The sequence below is a fragment of the Aptenodytes forsteri genome, unplaced genomic scaffold (assembly GCF_000699145.1).
Source record: "Aptenodytes forsteri isolate BGI_AS27 unplaced genomic scaffold, ASM69914v1 Scaffold109, whole genome shotgun sequence".
In the NCBI taxonomy this organism is placed as follows: Eukaryota; Metazoa; Chordata; class Aves; order Sphenisciformes; family Spheniscidae; genus Aptenodytes; species Aptenodytes forsteri.
Window position 1 is genome coordinate 2,733,558 of NW_008794431.1, and position 23,562 is coordinate 2,757,119.

Consider the following 23,562-nt stretch of genomic DNA (forward strand, 5'->3'; position numbering starts at 1 on the left):
TTTTCACTGGAGGTTGGAATTTATTTGAGTGGTTTCATGTTACATTAAAACCTTTATGGGAGTTGGATTTTTACTATAAAAGATAATTTTTATATATTTATATAGTTGTAAAATTTGCTTCTATAATAGTAAAGCTTTGAAAAAGTTTACTTGTTGCTTTGGTTTGGGTTTGGGAAAAAATTATTTAGAAGGCTTGGGAAATAAACTGGGAGCTTTTAATTACTGTTTCCTTTCTTCTCATTACCACTTTCTTCTGATTACCACTTTGAAAACACGATACTAGGGAATTTCATATTTCCTAGTAAAAAGTTGTGTGTGAATTTTGAACTTATTTGCTTTGTAATTAAAGAGGGAAGACTAAATTGTTTCAAAGGGACTGTTACCTGTAAATCTAACTAAATAAACTTCTGTGCAACGACACGGACCAGTGAGAGCAGCAGATTTCAGCCTCAGTGTCTCTTAGCACCTGTGGTAGATGCAGTGAAGTTCGTAATGCATAGTATACTGCAAATGCACTAGAAGCAAAGCGTGCTGCTTGAGTTTTCAGGTGCATTTTACTCTGCTGGATACGTTATTCTTTTTGAGCAGGTGTGCATAAATGGCCATAGAAATACCTAATTTAATATATGCTTAGATCAACAGTGTAAATTATTAATGCCAAATCATTGCCATGTTTTTAACCATTTAGATGACTTTAAAGTTAACAATTCAGTTAAATGAAATATATTAAAATGTATTTAAAACTTTTGTAATTTACTTATGTAAAGGTATTTAAAGATACGAAAGTAGGAGGATATTTTAAAGTATTTACTGGAACCTACTAGTTAATAGCTTATTTTTTATTATCAAAGTTTGAAAAGGTTGACATACTGTAAAAGTATTTATATAGCCAAGATACTTTTTTTTTTTTCCTTTCCTTTGAATGACCCTAGATCTTGCCAAGAAATACATTTGGAACTGATTTGTTTACAGAACTGCCAGGAATTTAATAAATCAGGAAAATCCATATTGGAGCTCCCATTGGGTTGAAAGTGATGTGTTGTAAGAAAAATTTTAACAATGCAAAAAGCAGGGTCGCGGGACTGCAAGTTCTGTCTGCTGTACTCCTGTTTTGCTGAGGTTAAGTAGTTCATGGGAATGCATCTGAAACAAAATGAGCTTTCTCTTAATGTTTTGGTGCTTCTTGTCTGTGAAAGTGACTTATTGTATCTGGTAGGGTTGAAAGGCATGTTTGCAGGATCTTTGGAAATGTAAAATGACCTCATTTAGATAGATCGGGTGAAAAAACACAGCTTTGTTTTCCTCCTTCAAGCTAGCAACAAGAATTTGAGATTTAAAAAAAAAATAAATAAATCTATAAGGCCTTTTTTGAATTATTTGCTTATTATAGTATGGCATGGTGCAGTGGTTAAAATTAACAACCTATTTCTGTTCAAAAGTCTGTTACAATGGCAGTTTGTTAATCCCAGCCCTTAAAGAGCATATCATCCCTGGGATGTGTGAAGATCTGTGTGAGTGTAGTGTGCTTATTGCTGTACAAACTTGTCTTCAGATACGATATATAGGATCTCATTAACAAGGAATATTTGGAAATATTACAAAAGAAAAGAAACAATTTTTAGCTTCCGTGAACATACATCCGATCAAATTGTTTAAATTACTGACTTCTGGAATATTCACTGCTCTGAAGTCTTCTGAAATTTATTTGCTTGGCTGAAGTGCTTAGACATTTGGTATGTCTCCGGTAAGTACAGAGTAGGGCAGTATTTTTAACCCTAATATGGAACAAAGTAATGACACAGCCTCATCCAAGGGCGGGGAGGGGGAAACCACCACAAACCCTTCCTTTTTTAATTTTTTTGGAGGGCTTGGGTTTTTTTTTTAAATCACATCTAAAATGTTTTTGTTCACTTTCCCACCCATGTGGGGAAGCAAAATGAAAATTGGTATTCAAAGAACGCTGCAAGATGAGCAAGAGTCTTTTGGTTTTGAAGCAGACATATAGGGACTGAGACGCTTAAACAGTTATTGCTCTGCAAGTTTTCCCGTGAAGGCTGGGAGTCAGGGGAGGTGGAGTGCAGTCACTAGTCAGTCAACGCTGAACATGAGCTGAAATCTCAGGATTGCTGTCATGTGAATCGCAGGTTTTCCTGTTGGGGGGAAATGAAATCAACTGCTGCAAAAACTGAAAAAACGCTTGAGTAATTGAAAAATAAAAATAACGTACATACGCAGATATATATTGGAAGGAAGGATGTGGGCATGGGATTAATGTGAGAGATTGGGGCTGTTGTGAACAGAGTCACTTATGACTAAACACATCGAGAAGGGGTTTTCAGAGCTCTGTGCCTGTTCTTATTCAGCCAAGTGACAGGTACAAACCTGACTAGGAGAAGCAGAGAGGTTCAAAAAACTGAAAGGTGAGTGAATGCAGTGGTTGCATTTGCTCTGAATTGAGCAAAACAGGGCTGTTCCCTCCACACGAGATGACCGAAGGGACGCTTGTGTCTGGTGACAGCTCTGCGTATGCATACGACTGTGAATGCGTGCACCAAGCAATGCCCTGTTTTTAAAGCCTTTGTTTTCACTTCTGTGTCTTCTGAAGGTTCATAACCTAGAAACAGCCTTTCGCTTGAAGTGAACGCTTGGGATCTGCAGAATCACAGGGCACTGGCTGTCCTTACTCAGTGCAGTTTCTTACCTGGCTTATGTACATGAATTGTGGGCTTTACAAAGTTACGTGCAGAGTATTTTCATCAAATACATAGTAGATCGATGAATTATGCCATTCTGCAGGTCAGGTTAGGACGTTACTTGAAGTTGTGACAAATTACGGTGGATAAAGATGGTTCTGTGTTTCTTTTGAGAGAAGAAAAAACAAAAAAAAGCCTCTGTGGAATGGAGAAAAATCCCCCAAAATAATTGTTTTCTGCCTCCTGGCCTTCTCACTGAAAAATCTTCAAGTAGACAATCTTACTAGCGTAGTCTTAGCCTGAGAAGTGACTGTGCAAAAGTGTCCTATTCAGTAATTATGTTTTGGGGAGAAGCATGATTTTGTTTTAGGTATTCTATTGATTTAGTCCTGTTAGATTTGTAACGCTACCATAATTAATAAGGCAAGCAGAAATATCTTAATAACATGACCATAGTTTGCCTCTCAGTTCTAATCTGTTCTGTTTGTACAATGCTCATGTAGACTAAACAAACAACAGAGTGAGCTTAATGTGACATTCAGAACCTCTGCGGAAGACACTCAGGAACAAAAAACACAGCTCTGTTATCAGGCTGAATTTTCAGTCAGAACAAGCTCACAGACTAAGCAGTTTGATCCACAGAATGTTAAAATACAATAAAAACACAGATCTGAAAATAACATTCTTCAGAGTCTCACTTAAAATTCTTTGTTCCGTGGAGATGGGGCCAAAATTGTGTTGAATGCGTTGCTCTATGGTTGCTTCTCCTTCAATATAATCTGGAGGTTAGTAACTGCTTTGGTTTGAAAAGTGAAGTTGGGTTGTTGGGGGTTTTTTTATGACTAGCTGAGCTGACTGTAAGGAAGTGTGTGCAATCTGCTACACGGGAGGAAGAGATTACAGCCTGTCCCTGGAGAAGTGAGGTAGAGTTCTGGCCTAAAACACAGTAGTTTAAGCTGCTGTGTCTGTGACCTCTGCGGTTTTCCCGTAGCTTCTGGAAAAGTAGTGTTCAAACGATGTAATGTGTCATTAATCAAAGAGGGTAGGTCTTCATCAAATGCTTAACTTGGCACTACCAAAGCAAATGTTTTAAATGACAGAGATAGCCATGTAGTCCGTACAACTACATCTTCATTCCGCCTCATTCTTGAGAGCCTTACGGCCACCGAGATTGCCCTAGGGACTTCTTCGCACGTGCTGCTAAGAATAGCACTCTTTGCTTTGGGCAGGGGCGTGTGTACATGTACACGTGTAGGGAGGAGTTGTACGCAGTATGCATGTAGGAAATGACTTCCCTTTTTTCCTCTGAAGAGTAAACAGATTGGAAAAACAATGAGATCATATAACCATGAGAGAACCTGTTTCCTTATACAGTGAGTCACCTACCGAAGAACCGGGGTGTTTATCTAAAACTCAGTCCTTACTTGAAAAAAGTAGATAATTTTCAGTGCACAGAGTTGTAAAGGTATTTAAAACTATCTTTGAGTGTCTCTCTCTCCTATATCATAAAAGCTTTTAAAAGAAACTAGGGTGATCAAGTTAAAGTGATTTAGGTACATTTTATCATGCATCTGCACCAGGTGTGAATAACCGCTTCTATAATTATATTAATTATAATAGTGTCTTAATCTAAATAGCTGAAAATTATTTGGAATTCCATTAATAACCACATTGAAGAAGGGATTATTTCTTTAATAATATAATAATACTTAATAATCTTATTTTGGTTGCAGTTCCGATGGTTTTGCTTAGGTGTTTAGTATTGTCCAAGGTAGACACACAATGCCTGATTCAAAGTGGTTTTTGAAATTTTCATCGTTAGTAACATGTATTTCTTCTTACAGTCGATGATGATAAAAATGTGTCTATTATCACAGTTCTCTGCTATTATTATTAATTTACATTCACTGTGTGTACACACAAAATATATTATTGTGAGTGTTCCATACCCAGAAATGTCTGTCTCTTATTTGTTTTTTTTTTTAACATTGAGTTAAGCAAAACTAGGTCAGAAATAGTAACGACTTTCTTCCCTTTTAATAGGTTTTCGAAAAATAAGTCTGGATGATCTACGAAAGGCTTATATTGTGAAAGATGTGCAACAATATATTCTGCATCGTTTAGATCAGGAAGAAGCACTGAGACAACATCTCACAAAAGAAACTGCAGAAATGCTGAATCAGCTTCACATCAAAAGCAGCGGTTGCTTTTTGTATCTGGAACGTGTCCTAGATGGAGTTGTGGAGAATTTTATTATGCTACGAGAGATCCGTGATATTCCGGGAACGTTAAATGGCCTATACCTTTGGCTCTGTCAGAGACTTTTTGTGAGAAAACAATTTGCAAAAGTCCAGCCTATTCTTAATGTAATTCTTGCAGCCTGTAGGCCGTTAACCACAACGGAATTGTATCATGCAGTGTGGACCAAAAATATGACGTTGACGATGGAAGACTTTCAACGCAAATTGGATGTCCTGTCAAAAGTCCTTGTTGATGGGCTTGGAAATACAAAAATCTTGTTTCATTACAGTTTTGCAGAATGGTTGCTAGATGTAAAGCACTGTACACAGAAATACTTGTGTAATGCTGCAGAGGGACACAGAATGCTGGCAATGAGTTACACTTGCCGAGCAAAGGATTTAACACCGTTAGAAGCTCAAGAGTTTGCATTGCATCTAATTAATTCAAATTTACAGTTAGAGACTTCAGAGCTGGCTTTATGGATGATATGGAATGGCACACCTGTCAAAGACTCCCTGTCAACCTTAATTCCTAAAGAACAAGAAGTATTACAGCTACTGGTAAAAGCTGGTGCTCACGTCAACAGTGAAGATGACCGCACGTCTTGCATTGTTCGGCAGGCTCTGGAGAGAGAAGATTCCATTCGCACCTTGTTGGACAACGGGGCATCAGTAAACCAGTGCGATTCCAACGGGAGAACGCTCTTGGCCAATGCAGCGTACAGCGGCAATCTCGATGTCGTTAACTTACTGGTTTCAAGGGGAGCAGATTTAGAGATAGAAGATAGTCATGGGCAAACAGCACTTACCTTAGCTGCTCGGCAGGGACATACCAAGGTTGTCAATTGCTTGATCGGATGTGGGGCTAATGTTAATCACACTGATCATGATGGCTGGACGGCATTGCGATCTGCAGCGTGGGGTGGGCACACAGAGGTGGTTTCTGCGCTCCTTTATGCTGGAGTCAAAGTGGACTGTGCAGATGCTGATAGTCGAACGGCGCTGAGAGCAGCAGCTTGGGGAGGACATGAAGATATTGTGCTGAATCTGCTTCAACATGGTGCTGAAGTTAATAAAGCTGATAATGAGGGCAGAACAGCTTTGATTGCAGCCGCGTACATGGGGCATAAAGAGATCGTGGAGCACCTGCTGGACCATGGTGCAGAGGTAAACCATGAGGATGTGGATGGAAGGACTGCGCTCTCTGTCGCTGCGCTTTGTGTACCAGCCAGTAAGGGACATGCCTCAGTGGTTAGTCTTCTAATTGACCGTGGTGCTGAAGTTGACCATTGCGATAAAGACGGCATGACTCCACTGCTGGTAGCTGCTTATGAAGGACATGTAGATGTTGTTGATCTGCTTCTAGAAGGAGGAGCTGATGTTGATCACACAGACAACAATGGTCGTACGCCACTTCTGGCAGCAGCCTCCATGGGCCATGCTTCAGTTGTAAACACTCTCTTATTTTGGGGTGCAGCTGTTGATAGCATTGATAGTGAAGGGAGAACGGTTCTGAGCATAGCCTCTGCGCAAGGCAACGTTGAAGTAGTACGGACTCTGCTGGACAGGGGGCTAGATGAAAATCATAGAGACGATGCAGGCTGGACACCTTTGCATATGGCAGCTTTTGAAGGTCACAGGTTGATATGTGAAGCTCTTATAGAACAAGGTGCTAGAACAAATGAAATTGATAACGATGGACGTATACCTTTCATATTAGCTGCACAAGAAGGTCACTATGATTGTGTGCAGATATTACTGGAAAATAAATCCAACATTGATCAGAGAGGCTATGATGGGAGAAACGCTCTCCGGGTTGCTGCTTTAGAAGGTCACAGAGATATAGTTGAACTACTGCTCAGCCATGGAGCAGATGTAAACTACAAAGATGCTGATGGCCGGCCAACACTTTATATCTTAGCATTAGAAAACCAGCTTACGATGGCTGAGTATTTTTTAGAAAATGGTGCAAACGTAGAAGCAAGTGATGCTGAAGGAAGAACAGCACTCCATGTTTCCTGCTGGCAGGGCCATTTGGAGATGGTACAGGTGCTGATAACATACCATGCTGATGTGAATGCTGCAGATAATGAGAAGAGATCAGCTTTGCAGTCTGCTGCATGGCAAGGTCATGTGAAGGTAGTGCAGCTTCTCATTGAGCATGGAGCTCTGGTTGACCATACATGTAATCAAGGTGCTACTGGACTCTGCATTGCAGCCCAAGAAGGGCACATTGACGTTGTCCAGATATTACTGGAGCATGGTGCTGATCCAAATCACGCCGACCAGTTTGGGCGCACTGCTATGCGTGTTGCAGCTAAAAATGGACACTCTCAGATTATTAAATTGCTGGAAAAATATGGTGCGTCTACTCTGAATGGTTGCACTCCATCTCCAGTCCACACAATGGAGCAAAAACCCTTACAGTCAGTCTCCTCTAAAATGCAGTCATTAACAATGAAGTCAAATAGTTCAGGGAGTACTGGTGGAGATATGCAGCCTAGTATGCGTGGCTTATCTAATGGGCCTGCTCACGCCTTCAGTTCTCCTTCGGAGTCGCCTGATTCTACGGTTGACCGTCAGAAGTCATCTTTATCAAATAATTCCCTGAAAAGTTCCAAAAATTCTTCTCTCCGCACCACATCGTCGACTGCGACTGCTCAGACAGTGCCCATTGATAGTTTCCACAGCCTGTCATTCACAGAGCAAATACAGCAGCATTCCCTGCCACGCAGCAGAAGTAGGCAGTCTATTGTTTCTCCTTCTTCCACAACTCATTCCCTGAGTCAAAATCACAATTCACCAAGTAGTGAATTTGAATGGAGCCAAGTAAAACCTAGTTTGAAATCAACTAAAGCTAACAAAGGGGGGAAAACGGACAACTCCAGCAAATCTGGGTCAGCTGGAAAAAAAATAAAACAAAGTAGTTCCTCCCAACCAAAAGTGTTAGAGTATGAAATGACTCAGTTTGATAAACGAGTACCTATTGCCAAATCTGGGACAAGTGTGCCACTTAAATCAATGCCGGCAGAGCCACAGTGCAAAATTTTGGTCCCGCCAGCTCAGCAAGAAGTTGGTCGATCTCAGCAACAGTTCCTAATTCACCAACAGAGCGGAGAACAGAAGAAGAGAAACGGAATTATGACGAATCCAAATTACCATCTTCAGAGCAATCAGGTTTTTCTCGGTAGGGTTTCTGTCCCACGAACGGTGCAGGATAGAGGGCATCAGGAAGTACTGGAAGGCTATCCTCCCGCAGAGACAGAGCTCAGCCTTAAGCAAGCCTTAAAACTTCAGATTGAAGGTAGCGACCCAAGTTTCAACTACAAGAAGGAAACACCATTATAAAAGGTAACCTGTCCGGTCATGAAGGAAGCAAATGCGTGTATTTCATCGTGTGCATTTTAAATACGCTAAAATTGCCTTTCGTTGTCGTTTTATCATCATAATTGTTTCTTAATTAAAACCGTGAATGTTAAAGTCTTAACCTGGCAAGTATTTGTTTTGCTGTCGTTTAAAAGCATCAACCATAGAGGAATTGCATCACCATCATATTTTCTGTTAAATTCTGATTGCTCAAATCATACCCCACTGTCTTTGATACGTGACTGAATAAAACAGCAAGTTGCATGTAGCATTGATTTGGAACTTTCTTTTCAAACGTAAGGACAGCTGGGATTTTTAATACGTGATATTTTCAGATACAGTAGTTATTTCATTATTTACAAAAATGCTTTTCAGGAAGTTTCTGAAGATTCTTGTAAGTTACAGGCAACCACTTTTGTGAATTTGGATTTTAAATGTGAAATCTCAGTAGCATAATTATCTAAAAATTAAAAACTTCAAATACTACACTAAAGCTTTGATTTTATATTTCTGTTCCTGTGAAGGTAACCCTCCTATAAAAGAGATGGCATTCCTCAGAGCAAGATTAGAATCTATGTTATGGTACCAATTTTCTGACCATTCTGTAGTTCTTAATCAGTGGAGTTCATTTAGATTTCTCACTTTCTCTCTCATACTGAATTTTAAGCTGCAGAAGGAATTTTACGTAGCTTTTTCAGACATGAATTGTCAGTGAGTCAGCTAAAATAGAACTATTTTTCTCCCTGTTCCTGATGAGGTTTATCTTTTTTAGGGTTTTGGGAATGTGTTAATATATTTTCTATTTGAATTTCAAAGAAGCAGCATCTTTATGAAATGTATGCACATCTCATTGCTTATTTGCTTATTTTTGAAAACATATGTTTTGTTTGTGTAAATGCTGCATTTTTGACGGATCGGAATGCTGTTCCTTGGAACAAGACGGTTCTCGCTAGCTGACTCGGTTCTGCCGCAAGTCATCAAAGACTGCAGGTTTCTAGGACTGTTGCAGGTGGTGCAGAATCCACAAATGGGAGGCTTTCAGCTGTCAAAAACACACAGACAGGGTTTTTCCTGAAATGTCCTGGAAGTGGATTTCACTTTAATGGAATGCATCTCTTTAAATGGAGCTGAGGTCTCCTTTGAACTGCAGAGCGTTAGAATGTTGTGCAGGACTCCGAGATGTTTCCTTGGGGTTGGCATTTTGGTTAAATTAAAATATTTGAAACAATAACAGTGTTTCAAAAAGCTATATACTAAAGCCTGCACATTTGTAAAATCCAAATATTAGCAAAGGGTCAGATGAGCTGTGGGGCAGGCAGAAGTGAAGAGGCAGGACAACAGGAGCAAGCATAGAGAGGAATAAGCAGGTGAGAGAGAATGGGCCCGAAATCTTCATAAAAGTCAAAAGGACTTTAGATTCCCACAGTTCTACATCGTGTCCAAACAGGATTTAAATTTGTTTGTAATTTTTTTCTGCCTCCATAAAACATATTAAAATGTATAATTAAGAATTGTATTTCCTAACTCTTCTGTACCTGCGCCTGACGTTCAGTGCTTGCCTTCATGTTACACTTTATTGTAAATAAATTGTATGGTTCTGACGTAGGATGTATAGATTTGACCTGACCTTTCATCAAAAGACTAGTTTTGATGAATTTTCCATCTTTGTTAATTTTAAAATATAAACAAAGCACGTAAAAGAAAATTGGAACATTTCACATAGAATTTTGAAACTCGAATTGGGCTTTGCTTTATCTGGAACAAATAGTGCTTTACTGAAAATTCAGGGATTTTCTCTGTGAAGTACTTGTTTATGCAAGTGACTAAGCATATAAGGTGATGGACAACTAACTAGTTCCTTTTGCTTTTTCTCTAACTGAAGTTTTCATAGCTTCACTTTAAATACGGAAGTTTAAAACAATTTTGTGTGGATTATGAATTGCTTGGCGCAGGCTATAATTTACCTCCTGTTTTGCCAAGTCTGGAGCACAAAAATAGTAATTTCCCTGACCAGTGAATAAATCGGTCACCTGTGGAGAATCACATCAGAAATACTCTACGGGAGCACCTGAGGAACGGCTTTCCTTCCCTGGCTGCCGCTTCCGAGCTCTAGTCGGGAAGCTCTCCTGCTGTGAGGACCTTGTAGCCGCTTCGGATGGTAGAGAGCACAGGGAATCAATCATGGGCTTTGAGTTAGGCAGGAAATGCTTTTCATCGTTGGTGCGGTGTTGTGTGCTTTTTAACTTTAATCAGAAATTACATAGCTCGCTCTCTGACAACGCTGTTGGTATTACGGAATATTTCAAAACTTAACGTTTCTGTTTTGTACTTGTAGGCCAATTCCATGATGCTATGAACAGAAGCGCTTCTGCTCCGAATGATTTATCAGCTGGCTGGGATGAAAGCATACAATGCTTGTTTAGTCCACCTAGAAATTCAAGAATGTGATTACTACAGTACAGTTACCTTAATTACTGTAACGTGCCTACATTTTCAGGCTGCCTTCCTAGTATAACCCTCTGTGCTTCAAAAATTTATTTTGTGTACTTTGTATTTAATACACAGAATGAGCACTTTTTTTTAATTGCAGAAAGGTATATGCTGTATTTCCCTGACAACAGCTGAAAATGGTAAGAACAAGGAATTCTGATGTCCTATTCCAGAACGCTTGGTAGAGGTGCATGTGCCACAGTGAACTGTGTATGGAAAGGCAGTGCTTTTTGTATTTATTTTCCTGTGGCTAAAGAAAATAAGCGAACAGTTTGTCACATTTGCATTGTTGTAATGTATGGTCGGTTCCCTGTGTACTTCAAAAAGTTCTCTCCAGAAATACAAGTCTTGTGACAGTATTTTATAAATACTGTACTTGCGCGTTCTGTCTGTAATAGCTGTTCAGTGGTAGCAAAGGAGTCGGGACTGCAACCATCTGCAGTATCTTTGGGATTTTTAAGAGGCAAAATCTGGATGGCAGGCTGTGACCACTGAAAGCAATAGGCAAATTTGGTCTTGGACACCCCTGATCTTATGGCCTCCGTTACTGTTACGGTAATGAGGTAACTGAACATGGGTATGTTTTAGGTGCTAAAGTAAAAGGTCTGATCCTGCTTTCATGTATATCTTTATACGTTAGAAACAGCTCGCTCTTTTTTCCAAGGTAAAGGACTGTCTTGAGAATGTCAGTAAAACAAACGGTGGAAAATACAGATGCTTTGTTAATGAGGCTGAGAGAATATACAGTGAGAGTACAATGGAAAAGCAAACGGTTAGTAATACCGTTGCCTGGGGAGTACAGAGATTGCTGAGTTAGCTCTGTCCTGAGACAATAACTCTTTAAAGCACAAACTTGTATGAATGTGGTTACTGCTTCAGATGGATTAGGTAGAGCCAGCGTGAGTATCTCTGTACCTGGAGCATGGTTAGTTGGCAGCCTGGATAGTCTATCTATGGATAATGGAAAGCTGGTTCCCCACTCTTACAGCAGAACAATTTTACTTCTATGAAAGAGAGCAAAATCAAGGCCATTGTTGTGAAAGTGAACAGTATGAATTTTTCCTTTGAATGTGCACATCTTACTTGCACAGCTCTGTGAGTGATAAAATGAAACAAGTGGGTTATTTTCTCCTAAAAATGCAAGCTATATTCTACTATTCACCATTACACAGCCTTGCTCTTTAGAAAAGAAGCCTATTTTTGTATGTGAGTATTTCTTCTAAAGGCTTGGGATTCATCTTTTTCATACTCTAATTCTGATCATTCCACAAATAAGATGATAGAAAGCTGCGGTTATTTTTCATAGAGGATTAATTAGATGTATGGCTATCCTTAAACTTTGATAAATGGCCCCTGGATGTATATGTAGTGCATATGCTGAGGCACTAAAGGGCTCCGTGTCTTGTTATTATGATTAACAATCATCAGAACATTGTTTTTTTTAATATCTTGCACCTCCATTCTTATTTGCTTGTTACTAAATGTAAAAAGAATCTTTTATAGTCAGGCATTCAGCATATAGTAAAATTAGATGTTGAAAGTTGACACACGGCAATATTGATTATTCTGAATGTTTCATGTATTGAATTTTCTTGTCCCCGTGGGACAATTATAAAATAAACATAACAGGAGTCTGGCAGAACGGCCTTAAGAGGGTTGGTGGCTCAGTAAAGAGAGAGTACCAAAATGTTCTCAGCAAACTTGTTCCGAACCTCAAGTACAGTACATTTGCAATACTGTGCAAGAATACAACTTTCCTTAGTTATTAGATGTATGTTTTCTGTAGAAAGGGATGATCCCTCAATGCCGACATTTTTCTACTGACCTTGACTGTCATTGGGATTATATTTATTTAATTTTATTGTGTTGTTATTAATTGCACCTTGTGGACAGAGGACGTAAAAATATGGCCAGTTTCACAAGGGGCCACAACTTACAGATAGCCTGACGGTTTTTGTGTGAATAATATTTACATTTAAAACAGTTAGTGGGGAAACCTCATATCCAAATCAGCAGAAAGTAGACCTGTTGAAAATGTTTTCAGAATGACAACTCTTACAGATTTTGAGTATCGCTTTGGAAGAGAGCATGACTTGCTTTAAAACATCTGCTTTCTCAGAAGGTCTGTGTAATTCCACATTGCTGTTGCGTGTGATTTTTAATATCATCATTTGTGAGGGTTTTGCGTACAAAGAAAAGCTGCTGTTCCCCCTGTTGTTTGCTCTGTTCCGCTCTGCTCTTTCACATCTGTACAATCAAGTGGAGGTGAATGGAGTTGCATAGCTGTGACTCAGCACGGTTCCTTCTGGCAATGTAACGGTTCTCACAACCTAAAAAACCTGAATAAAACCTGGATCCTGTTTCTCTTCATCCCATTTCACTGGTCCTTCCAAGGTCATCTCCACAAGACGTCTAAAATTCTTGATGGGAGCGCTAGGGAAAAGACGGTTTTGTGGACACAGATATCAATACTGTATGCATGTGGAAAAACTCTTCAAAAGAGAAATGCATTAAGAGATACAGAGGCACAATTGATGCATTTTTGTCTTCTCTGTGATCAGTATTGAAAACATTACCATTTATTTAAAAATAAAAAGGTATTTTCCCTCATCAGTTACTCTGCTATGCAAATGTCTGTTATGCTTAGTGTTCCCCATCTGAACTCCTCAGTTAACTTGATTTGCAGATCGACTGTTTTTCCTGGAGTGGGTTGTAAATAGCCTTTAATGTACATTGAATGAATTTCACATTGTAAAATTTTTATTTTATTCCTTGTATTATATTAAGCGAAAATCCCTGTGTATATGAAAGTGCATAATAAATATATTTGCTTTTCAGCAGACATCTAACTGTTTTAATTTTACTACCTCGTTTCCTGGGACATCTCAGGAAAAGGTTATTAAACTTGATTAACATTTGTGTAGTACTTAATGAAACACGATGTATGTGTCCAGCCGGCAGTCTGGGCTAGCAAAACTCACGTTTTAACTGACGTTAATTCCTATGACCCTGCTTATCACTCAACTGACCTTTTTCGCGTTAATCTGAGTCAAGCCCGAGCATTTTGCAGGAGAAAATTCACTGCACGTTCTTTTGTTTAAAATGACGATTATATACCAGGAGGGCCAATAAATTCAGTAGTTCAGTCGCTGTAAGTTCTTTACCTCTTCAAATGGTGTTTGTTAATGATCTCTTTGATCAGTGTTTCTCTGTATTATTTTCAGTTTAAGGAAAAGCTTGCTTATTGATGGCAGCTACTCATTTTTCTTGAACTTGTTATTAAAAAAAGTAGGAGAGAGAAGTTTTCCAGTCATTGCAATAATCCCATTTGCCCCTGTGATCTTGTCTCACTTCTGCTTTAGATGATACACCCATCATGATTTCTCTGCAGAGTTGTTGAGTGTGAAGGAAGAGTTTGGCTGTGCCTTCTGCAAATGACGGTTCAGGTTTACCTCCATGTATGCTGGTTCACGCTGCTTCCAGCTGTTGGTGCTCACGGGTCGACTGATTCCTAAGATTAGGAGAATGACAAAGTTGTCGGTAACCGTTGACTTGTTTTCTGTATATTTCTGTGGTTTCTCACAATAATTATTGACCCTCTTTTGTTAAGTTCTTTGTCTGAAATAACAAAGCATGAGATGCGTTAGTTCAGTGGCTATGTTTCATTGAGGCAAAGAATCATTTTCACTGAATTAATCTTTTGAGTAAGTTGTATTACGTTCCAGAGACACACATTTTCTTCAGATAATCACTGTAATAATATTTAAATAAAATTATTCAACACCTGTTTTTAATCTCTTATTCTGTGGAATATAAACAATCATGTTGAATAATGCTTCACATCTTCTGTGAGATCTTTACAACAATTTGGCTTGTGTATTGCATGTATTTTCCAAAAGAAAGCTGGGACTCGTTGGCACAGTGAACTAAAAGCTTTTCAGTTGGAGGCCCTCTGAGAGACACCAATGAGAATTTGGCATTGATTTAAATCCTAATCATTTTATGCTACAAAGAGTCACAGAAATAGGGTATGGGACTGAGAAATGTACTTGGCAAATCATTTTATTAAAGAAGTCTCCGAATTTATATGTAGGTAATACAAACAAATTGACCTTTAGAATGAAAATCTAATTTGCTGGTGTCCCAGAAAGACCTACTGTTCTCACTTTTGTTCTTGTGAGTTTGTATTGGACCAGCCAAGTCACAGAACTACAATTACAGATAGATTTTAAGCTAGAGCAAAATAACACCTAACAGACTCCTGTGATAAAATCTTGCATCTTCAGGAATTTAGTTTGCATCCTGTAATTGTTTCTGATGGATTAAGAAAACAGTAAAGGATTTTGTGGTTCGGTTTGGGACCTTTTTTTCATCTCTGTGCCTCATTAGCTCATTTTGGACTCCCCAGTCTGTTCTGTAGTTGCCTTTTGGGGCTCGCTCCAATGTTTGTGCAGGGGACTCGTGCCAGAGGTACAGTAGCTTTCAGCCATTGCTGTTGTGTATCCTTGAAAAACCAGGAGATGGGGAGGGACGACGTAGGAAACGGCTACGCCAGATACAGCTAATCAGAAAAAGAATTGCCACTTCTTCGAATCTGGAAGGTTCCAAGCGGTTATCTCTGGTTTAACGGTTTCTTTCAGTTGAAGCACTAATTCAGGCTTCATGTCTGAATCTCTAACAGCCCACTGGCAGAAGGGCGTTGCATCTCTAGCCAGAGGGCAAGCGACCCAGTGCCGCTGGCTGTATCAGGTAGGTGTGCATTTCAAGTGAGAGTCGATCTTTGCTGAAGGACTGTATTTATTCAGAACGCAATCCGCTGTTTCTGGGGGGAAAAATAAATTCTTTGTGAGAAACTTTTTGAAGAAAATGGTTTTACAAAGAAGCACTATGCAATTCAGTTGACTAGCCTGTTTGGGGGGACTAAAATCTTTAGCTTCCAAGTCTGTAACTGTGTTCGGAATTGTTCTTACTGCATGTTAATCTGCTACAGAGGTTCTTCTGTTTTACTTGTTCTTGGCCTGTGTTAAACAGGCCAGGTTCCAGAAACCCTCGTCCCAGTCTGTTTACTATTCCTAAATTTTATTATTATTTTGTTTTTTAAATGATAGTTCGCAGAGTTAAGATGAGAAGTCTGACTTGCATAATGTGGGCAAGCTGCTGCCCTTTAAACAGTGGTTTTCCATCTGTGGTCTGCAAAACCCTGATGATTCATGAATGAATTTTAAGGGCTTCATAAAAAGGTAACAAAAAAAAAAAGCAAACCGATTATCAGACGACTTGAATTCATCAGGGGGCCTTAGGCATTTGCAAATCAAAAAGCCTGAAAACCACAACTCTAAAGTTTCAGCTAAGTAAGTTGGTGGGTTTAAGGCTAGAAGTTTTTGATTCACAAGTTGGTTTGGGAGCAAATAAAAACGCAAAAAGTTTGAACGCTGTCCCAGGCACATACTGCAGTTTCTCTAGTCAAAGCCTGGCAGCTGGATTATGATTTGATTTAAAGATACGGTTGTATTTTTAGAATCATAGAAGAGTTTGGGTTGGAAGGGACCTCTAAAGGTCATCTAGTCCACCCCCCCTGCCGTGGGCAGGAACATCTTCAACTAGATCAGGTTGCTCAGAGCCCCGTCCAACCTGACCTTGAATGTTTCCAGGGATGGGACATCCACCACCTCTCTGGGCAACCCGTGCCAGTGCTTCACCACCCTCAGTGTAAAACATTTCTTCCTTATATCTAGTCTAAATCTACCCCCCTTTAGTTTAAAGCCATTCCCCCTTGTCCTGTCGCAACAGGCCCTGCTAAAAAGTTTGTCCCCATCTTTCTTATAAGCCCCCTTTAAGTACTGATCGGCTGCAATAAGGTCTCCCTGAAGCCTTCTCCTCTCCAGGCTGAACAACCCCAACTCTCTCAGCCTTTCTTCATAGCAGAGGTGTTCCATCCCCCTGGTCACTTTCGTGGCCCTCTTCTGGACCCACTCCAACAGGTCTGTGTCTTTCTTATGCTGAGGGCTCCAGAGCTGGACGCAGGACTCCAGGTGGGGTCTCACCAGAGCAGAGTAGAGGGGCAGAATCCCCTCCCTCGACCTGCTGGCCACGCTGCTTTGGATGCAGCCCAGGGTACGATTGGCCTTCTGGGCTGCGAGCACGCATTGCTGGCTCATGTCCAGCTTTTCACCCACCAGTACCCCCAAGTCCTTGGCAGGGCTGCTCTCAATCCCTTCATCCCCCAGCCTCGATTGATACCAGGGGTTGCCCCGACCCAGGTGCAGGACCTTGCACTTGGCCTTGTTGAACCTCATGAGGTTCACACGGGCCCCCTTCTCCAGCTTGTGATTAAGTTTTGTTCATTACAGACCTAGGACAAATCATAAACACTTCCTGCTGGGGAACAGCACCTGTACATAGGCTGATACATGTTTTTTTTTTCTGCATGCAAAGCTAGTATTCCCAAAAGAGAAGAAAGTATACAGAAAAGTGTTGGTTAAATAAGCAGGCGATGGGTGTAATGGAAAGGCCAAAACAGGGTAAGTTAAAGTGGGTATTCATAATATTTCATTTGACCATGTTAAAGACTTTCCTTTTTTTTTTTTTTTTAACTGCTAGAATGGTGATGATAACGTACATTGCCAGATCTGTATTGAGAAAGACAGTCTATTTTACTTGGAACTGCTGGAGAGGGCAGGAAGTTTTTAAAGAATCCTTTGCAAGATGCTTGGTGTCTTTATTAAGGGAGCTTGCCAGCAAAGGAACCTCCCGGTTCCCGATGAAATTACAGATTTCTTGGTGAAGTTGATACTCTGAAAATACCAAGATTCCAGAGAGGAGAGTTTGGGGGACAAAACAGAATAAGCTGTTGGGGTTTGGGGTTTTTTTTTTCCCCTTTAACTTCTTTGATGTAACTTGTTTTCGGTCTGCATCTCCTAGGGGAGATTTTTTTAATTTAAATTCAGGTAAGCAATAAAATTCTCTTCTTTCCATTATGAATTAAGGCTGTGAGCACTGCTGTTGCGTACTTGCTATGTCTTGGCGAACATTAAGCAACCTCATAGGGAGACTTTGGAATTCAAAGCTTTATTCATAGATGACAAAGACAGAATAGACCTTTATTACAACTTATTCCGTCTTCTTCCATTATACTGGCTATTTAGTTTACCATTCTATTTTCCGCAAGTACAAAACAATCCAGTCTTATTCAGCCGTATATCTGGACAAAATGCAATGCTACAGTGCTCGAGATTGCTTTAATAATAATAATGTAATAATTACATTGCTGTTGTTACTTTTTACCAGTAAATCCCATCTCACTTTACAGAAAAGACCAGAGGAATACCGAGATAAAGAAATGTTTGCCCTGTCAGTCACTTAACAGGCCAAAAACAAAGTCAGGAAAAGCACCTGGGTCTCTTCCAGCACTAGGCAATTCTGCCGCCTCGAATAACCTGTTGTCTGGCGTTAACTCATCTCCTGCTTTTTTTTAGTTGCTTTTCCTGCATTCGCAGTATAACTCGCTGGAGGCTATCCACGCAGCCGGGCGCTGCCAGCCCGAGCTCTTTGGCCAGCCGTTTGAGCTGCGTCGGAGGTGAGTCAGCTCCAATGCGGAGGCCCCTCAGCCAGCAGCTTTGTGTTGGGTCGGGCAGAGGACTACCTCGCTGCACCTGGCGTGTGCTGGAGTGGCGTGGCACGTGGGAGAGCTCGCTCAGCTCTGCGCGTAGTCATGGCTCAGTTTTGCTACTGCGAGCAGATCTTGCAAAAGCCCCTCTTGGGGGGGGGGGGGGGGGGGCACGCCCACAAAGACCCCTTTTAAAGACCCCAGAATTTTTCAAACTTTGTGAGTAGCAATATTGAGCACGCATCCCAGCCTTCATGTTCTGGTGCCAGTTTTCTCCTACTGTAATACTCTGAATTGAATGGAAGGTAAAGCAACGTGACCTGAAAGGAGGTTGTAGCGAGGTGGGGGTCGGTCTCTTCTCCCAAGTAACAAGCGACAGGACGAGAGGAAATGGCCTCAAGTTGCGCCAGGGGAGGTTTAGATTGGACGTGAGGAAAAATGTCTTTACTGAAAGAGTGGTTAAACATTGGAACAGGCTGCCCAGGGAAGTGGTGGAGTCCCCATCCCTGGAGGTATTTAAAAGATGAGTAGATGAGGCACTTAGGGACATGGTTTAGTGGACATGGTGGTGTTGGGTCGACGGTTGGACTCGATGATCTTAGAGGTCTTTTCCAACCTCAATGATTCTATGATTCTATGATTCTAGCTCTGGTAACATTTAATGTCTCCCTTGTGGCTTGGTTAGCTGTCGGTCTTCTGACGAAGTAACGGGGCTGTCTGTTTCCGAAGGCTTTCGTTTGATGGTGCTCATGGTATTGAGAGACAAGATCTTTTACAGGCACAACGTTCAAAGCATAGAAATTTTTCAGAAGCTGGATAAGACCAAGCTGTCTACGTATCTTTCCAGTTATACTTTTCTGAAAGACAGGAGCAAAAAGCACCAGAACCGTTGACATACAAGATTTGGTTGCGTGAGAGAAAACATGGCAGGGGGGACAGGTTCATGTCATCTCAGAAGTCTTCAAAATGCAATTCACTCATTGCCACATCTAAAAAACCTTATTACTAGAATAAACCTTAAGGTGATTAGTGGGTGTGTAATTAAGAGCAGGAGTCCTCATTTGTCCGCAGGAGGCGTTCATTGCAGGCCAGGGACAAGGCAGAAGTGCCTTTGCTCTGGCTCTGTTGCAACGTTTGTCCTGGTAACGCCGTAGTTAATTCAGTCTACTTGTCTTCTGTTGAGATTTCCCACAGGAGGACTGGATAAAGTTGTTTTTGAAATGATTTTGCTAATTACTTTTTTAACGTGTGAAATAAATGAACAAAATTATTCAGGGACATTCTTATTTACATGGGGTAGAGACTCCCTCCATGAGCAGTCACACCGATTTCCATAGCAGTACTTCAAGAGTGCGGTTCCCTTCACTTGGAGGAAAGGTAGCAGAATCTGCACTTAAATTGATATTGCAGTGCTTTTTGGCTCACGCTGCTGGCTCGTTTACATGAAGCTTGCTTTTATAAACGCTAAGTTTTTCCCCTTTGCCAAGATGGGATGATGAATCTAAGAACAGCCATTTCAGGACACATCAGGAATTCATCCAGCCCAGCAATCTGTCATTAGCAGTGACCAGTATCAGATGTGAAGAGAAGAGTATAAGAACAGGGTAAACTTTTAATGACTTTTCCTCTGAATGCTCTCCAGCAGTTTGTGGTTCAAGGATTTCCAAACCCAGAGACAGTGTCTTTGTCTTTAGTATTTTATATATTGGCCAATATTAACCAAATCAGCCAGGAACAAGTAGCTGAGATGGAAAAAGCACATTGTAATTTTTAAAAACTATTTAATCTTTGTTATTTAAGATCACTGAGGAATCAGCTACCAAACACAAGTTTTAATCCCCAAGTAGATTTATACCAGAGCTCTATATGTCAAAAAAATCTTGTTTGGTATGGAATAAATGTGGAGCACTTGGTATTAACATTATACAATGCCGAAAGTGAAGATATTACTTGAGACAGAACAACTTCCTCACATCTGCTGAAAACCTGTTTTGCCACAAGCAAGAAAAAACATTGCACTACCCGAGATCCTTGCAGGGAAGCTGGTAGGTCTTTCTGCATAGAGACAAGACAATCCCAAGAGTGAAAACATCAGAGTTATTACCAGTTAACAACATGAACAAACTTGAATATTGATTCACTGCCTCTTCAACTATTAGTCAAAGCCATCAGATGTCAGTAATAAGGAATGCATACTCCCAAAAATGAGTGTTTTCAAAATTAAAAGTGTGCACAAAGGGGAACACTGGTGCAAGAGATTGTTACCATCACACTTCTCATCAGCACTGCCATGCAGCACAATAGTAACTGGGTGAAAAGGAAAATTAATCTAGCAGATTTACTCCCTCCTGCATTTCCTAAGCTCCCAGTTTGCCAAGCCGTATTCCCAGGACCAAGCCCTTACCCTGCAGAAATAATGACTGTTTGTCTTTTCAACCTGTTTTCATTTTACTCTATGGTTTTCACAGATCACGTGGACAATGACGAGGAGTTGCCAAGTAGTGTCAAGCTGGTTTAGACTTGATGTTCCCCACACTCCTAATCTACTCCTTTAGAAATAAAACAAGTTTCCACAACTTAGATAACACCATGGTCAAAGTATTCCTTGGCTCCTCCAGCTTTCCCACTCCAGCAGGACCGCTAGGTTGCGGGCACCGTTCCTCACATGGCAAAACCACAGTCTCAATTAAACCTGCTCTGTTCTTCACTTAGGCATCCTAATTAGGGGGCGAAGTGCTGCTGAGCGTGAAGCTGGACAAACAGAACAACACGTTGTGTCTCGCCGCAGCGGTACATACCAACCTCAGGCAACACGTAGGCAGCTCCTAGAGAAGATAACAGCGAGGCAGCTGAACTGATAACAGTATTTAATTTTTTTTTCCTAACAGTTGACGTTTTATCGAATTTTGAATGCTTCAAGGTACAAAAGATTTTTTAAGAATGGATGTGGAAGACAGAGGCTTGGTCTTTACGTGGAAGTTTATTACTGTCCCGGGTAGCCCAGGAGGAAGTGCAGAATACCTTGTTTGAACATCCAGCTCCATGGCGGGCAGCAGCAGTGGGCAGCACAGGCTGGCCAGAGCGAGAGCTGACCTTTTAATAGCGAATGAGAGATGAGAGTGGGAATCAAAGCCTTCAAAAACAAACACAGGCGGCTCATTTTTAATATGGCAGAGGAGGGGACGCCAATTCAGAGAAAGGTGGCATAGCAAGAGCCATACGAGAAAAATTGTCCTTGAACATTGACTCAGGGTGGCTATAGCACAAGATGTGAGGTATGGGAATTTTACCTCGTGAGAAGTGCTCATCTACCCCAGAGGTTGCTGAGGCTGACAGAAGAGGTCCTGAAAAGAAAGGTCTGAGTTGAAGACCGAGTTAGTGACAGGATGAGTGTACACCTTGCTACTAATGTAGTCTGGGCTGTGCCCTGTTTGGGAACGGCTGGTCTGAGGACATTGTTTGGATATCAGGGTGCTGCCGTAGCATTAAGGTAGAAAGTAGGCTAGCACATTGTGACCGCTCCCTTAGGATGTGGACTTTAATCCATGCGTTCATTAGTTTGAAATTACATAAGGCTATTTAAGCGGGTTTCTTCTATTTTGGGGATGTTTGCCTAAGCCTGTTGTGCAATTAAGACCAGCAATAGCTTGTTGTGTGCAGCACGGCTGGGACTGCAGCGTGGTCACTGCATCCAGTGCCGGCAGCCGCCGGAGCAAAGCAGCCTTCCAGATCCAGGCAGTCTGTCTGCAAGTAACCCCCAACCCACCTCCCGTACTGCAGGCTGTGGGGAGGGTTGGCTCCCTGGGAGTAAGTTCCGTTGTTCAGGGCTACTCAAAGAGCTTGAGCCTCTTTCTAAATATGAAATGCAGCCAGCTTATGACACAGTTCATTCTCTGTTAGTTAAGATTAATAAAAGACTGGGACTCTCCGGGTACGCTCCCTCAAACATTAATACTGCGGGATGTGCATGGGGATGCAGTGCGCAAACATCCACATATAGGCCAGCAAGTTTATTAGCCCCGAGGCAACACTGGCTTTCCCTGACCTGCGCTGGCTCCTCTGGGGCGAATTAATGCAGGCACCGAGCAGGCAGGAGGAGGCAGCTGAGGCCAGGGCTGCTCCTGAACTCACACAACATCCTCAGAGAGAGGACCAAGCGGAGGGACCCCACGTGTCTCAGCCCGTCCCCAGGGCCTCTCCACTCTAGCTCAGCATCGCCGCCGTGCAAAGGTGTTTGGGTGCCGTTGTGCTGCCTTGCCGGGACGGCTTTTGTGGGTCCCCGCGCCAGAGCCAAGAAGCTCCCACAAGTGCTGTGGAGCAAGCAGGGAGGCGGCAGCGTGGTGCCAGCACCGGGCCAGGGCTAGCGAGCCTGTGAGACCTCAGGTGTTTCCCTATATGCTACTGCCTTGCACTCCCTCTCCTGAAAACGGAGAAACAACCTGCCTGCCACTGAATGGAGGCGATGCCCCCAAGCTGGCCTTCGAAGCGGTGGAGACCTGTTGGTGTGGCTCATTGCCTGGGCCAACACGCCCTGTCACATCTGTGCCAACTCCGTGCCTGTCAGCCCGGTTTATGTGACCAAGTTTAAGCAGTGAGACCCAGCTGCATTGATCTGGGGGTGGTGGGGCAGCACGGGGTGCCCGGAGTGGCCCCATCACTGGTGAGCCCCTTTCAGTCCCTGGTGGCCTGCTGTAGAGTGAAGCCTCCATCTCACGTAGGCTTTGCACCGGGTCTTTTTGTCTCAGTTTCACCCACATTTTTGTGGTTCACAAGTAAAATTCATTTCCAGCGAGAGGTGTGTACTGTGCCCGTCTCCACTTTCTTTTCGAGGTAGGTAGTTACCAGCTTCTTGGCAGAACTTCCCCTCTATCATTAGGTTGTTTAGGAGAAACCAGAACAATCTACCTGCTCATTTTACACACCACTCTAATCCCCAAATACCTGTTCAGACTCAAGTTTACTGTAAAGTGAGAATCGGGTTACTTTAAAGCAATCCAAACGGAGCATGATTGAATACTGCTTAGCTACCTGTTACTACATCAACCGGTCATCAGCTGGCAGGGGGCGAAGGACCTTTACGAACGTGGAACAGGCTGACTAAAATGGAAAGCTACTTCCAAGCTACTTCTACCCGCGAGTGCTGAAGGAGCTGGCGGCGGCGCCCGCC

At 41.6% G+C, this 23,562-nt stretch overlaps 1 protein-coding gene across 1 annotated transcript in view; it reads left to right on the forward strand.

Annotated features, from left to right (window-relative positions):
- ANKRD50 (ankyrin repeat domain 50) overlaps window positions 1-13,901 on the forward strand; it is a 42,829-nt gene extending 28,928 nt beyond the window's left edge. The window contains exons 3-4 of the mRNA XM_009289499.2: window positions 4,737-8,284; window positions 10,635-13,901. Of these exons, the coding sequence (XP_009287774.1) occupies window positions 4,737-8,281 (3,545 nt within the window). The 3' untranslated portion in view covers window positions 8,282-8,284; window positions 10,635-13,901. The remainder of the gene's footprint in view (window positions 1-4,736; window positions 8,285-10,634) is intronic.
- The last annotated feature ends 9,661 nt before the right edge of the window (window positions 13,902-23,562 follow it).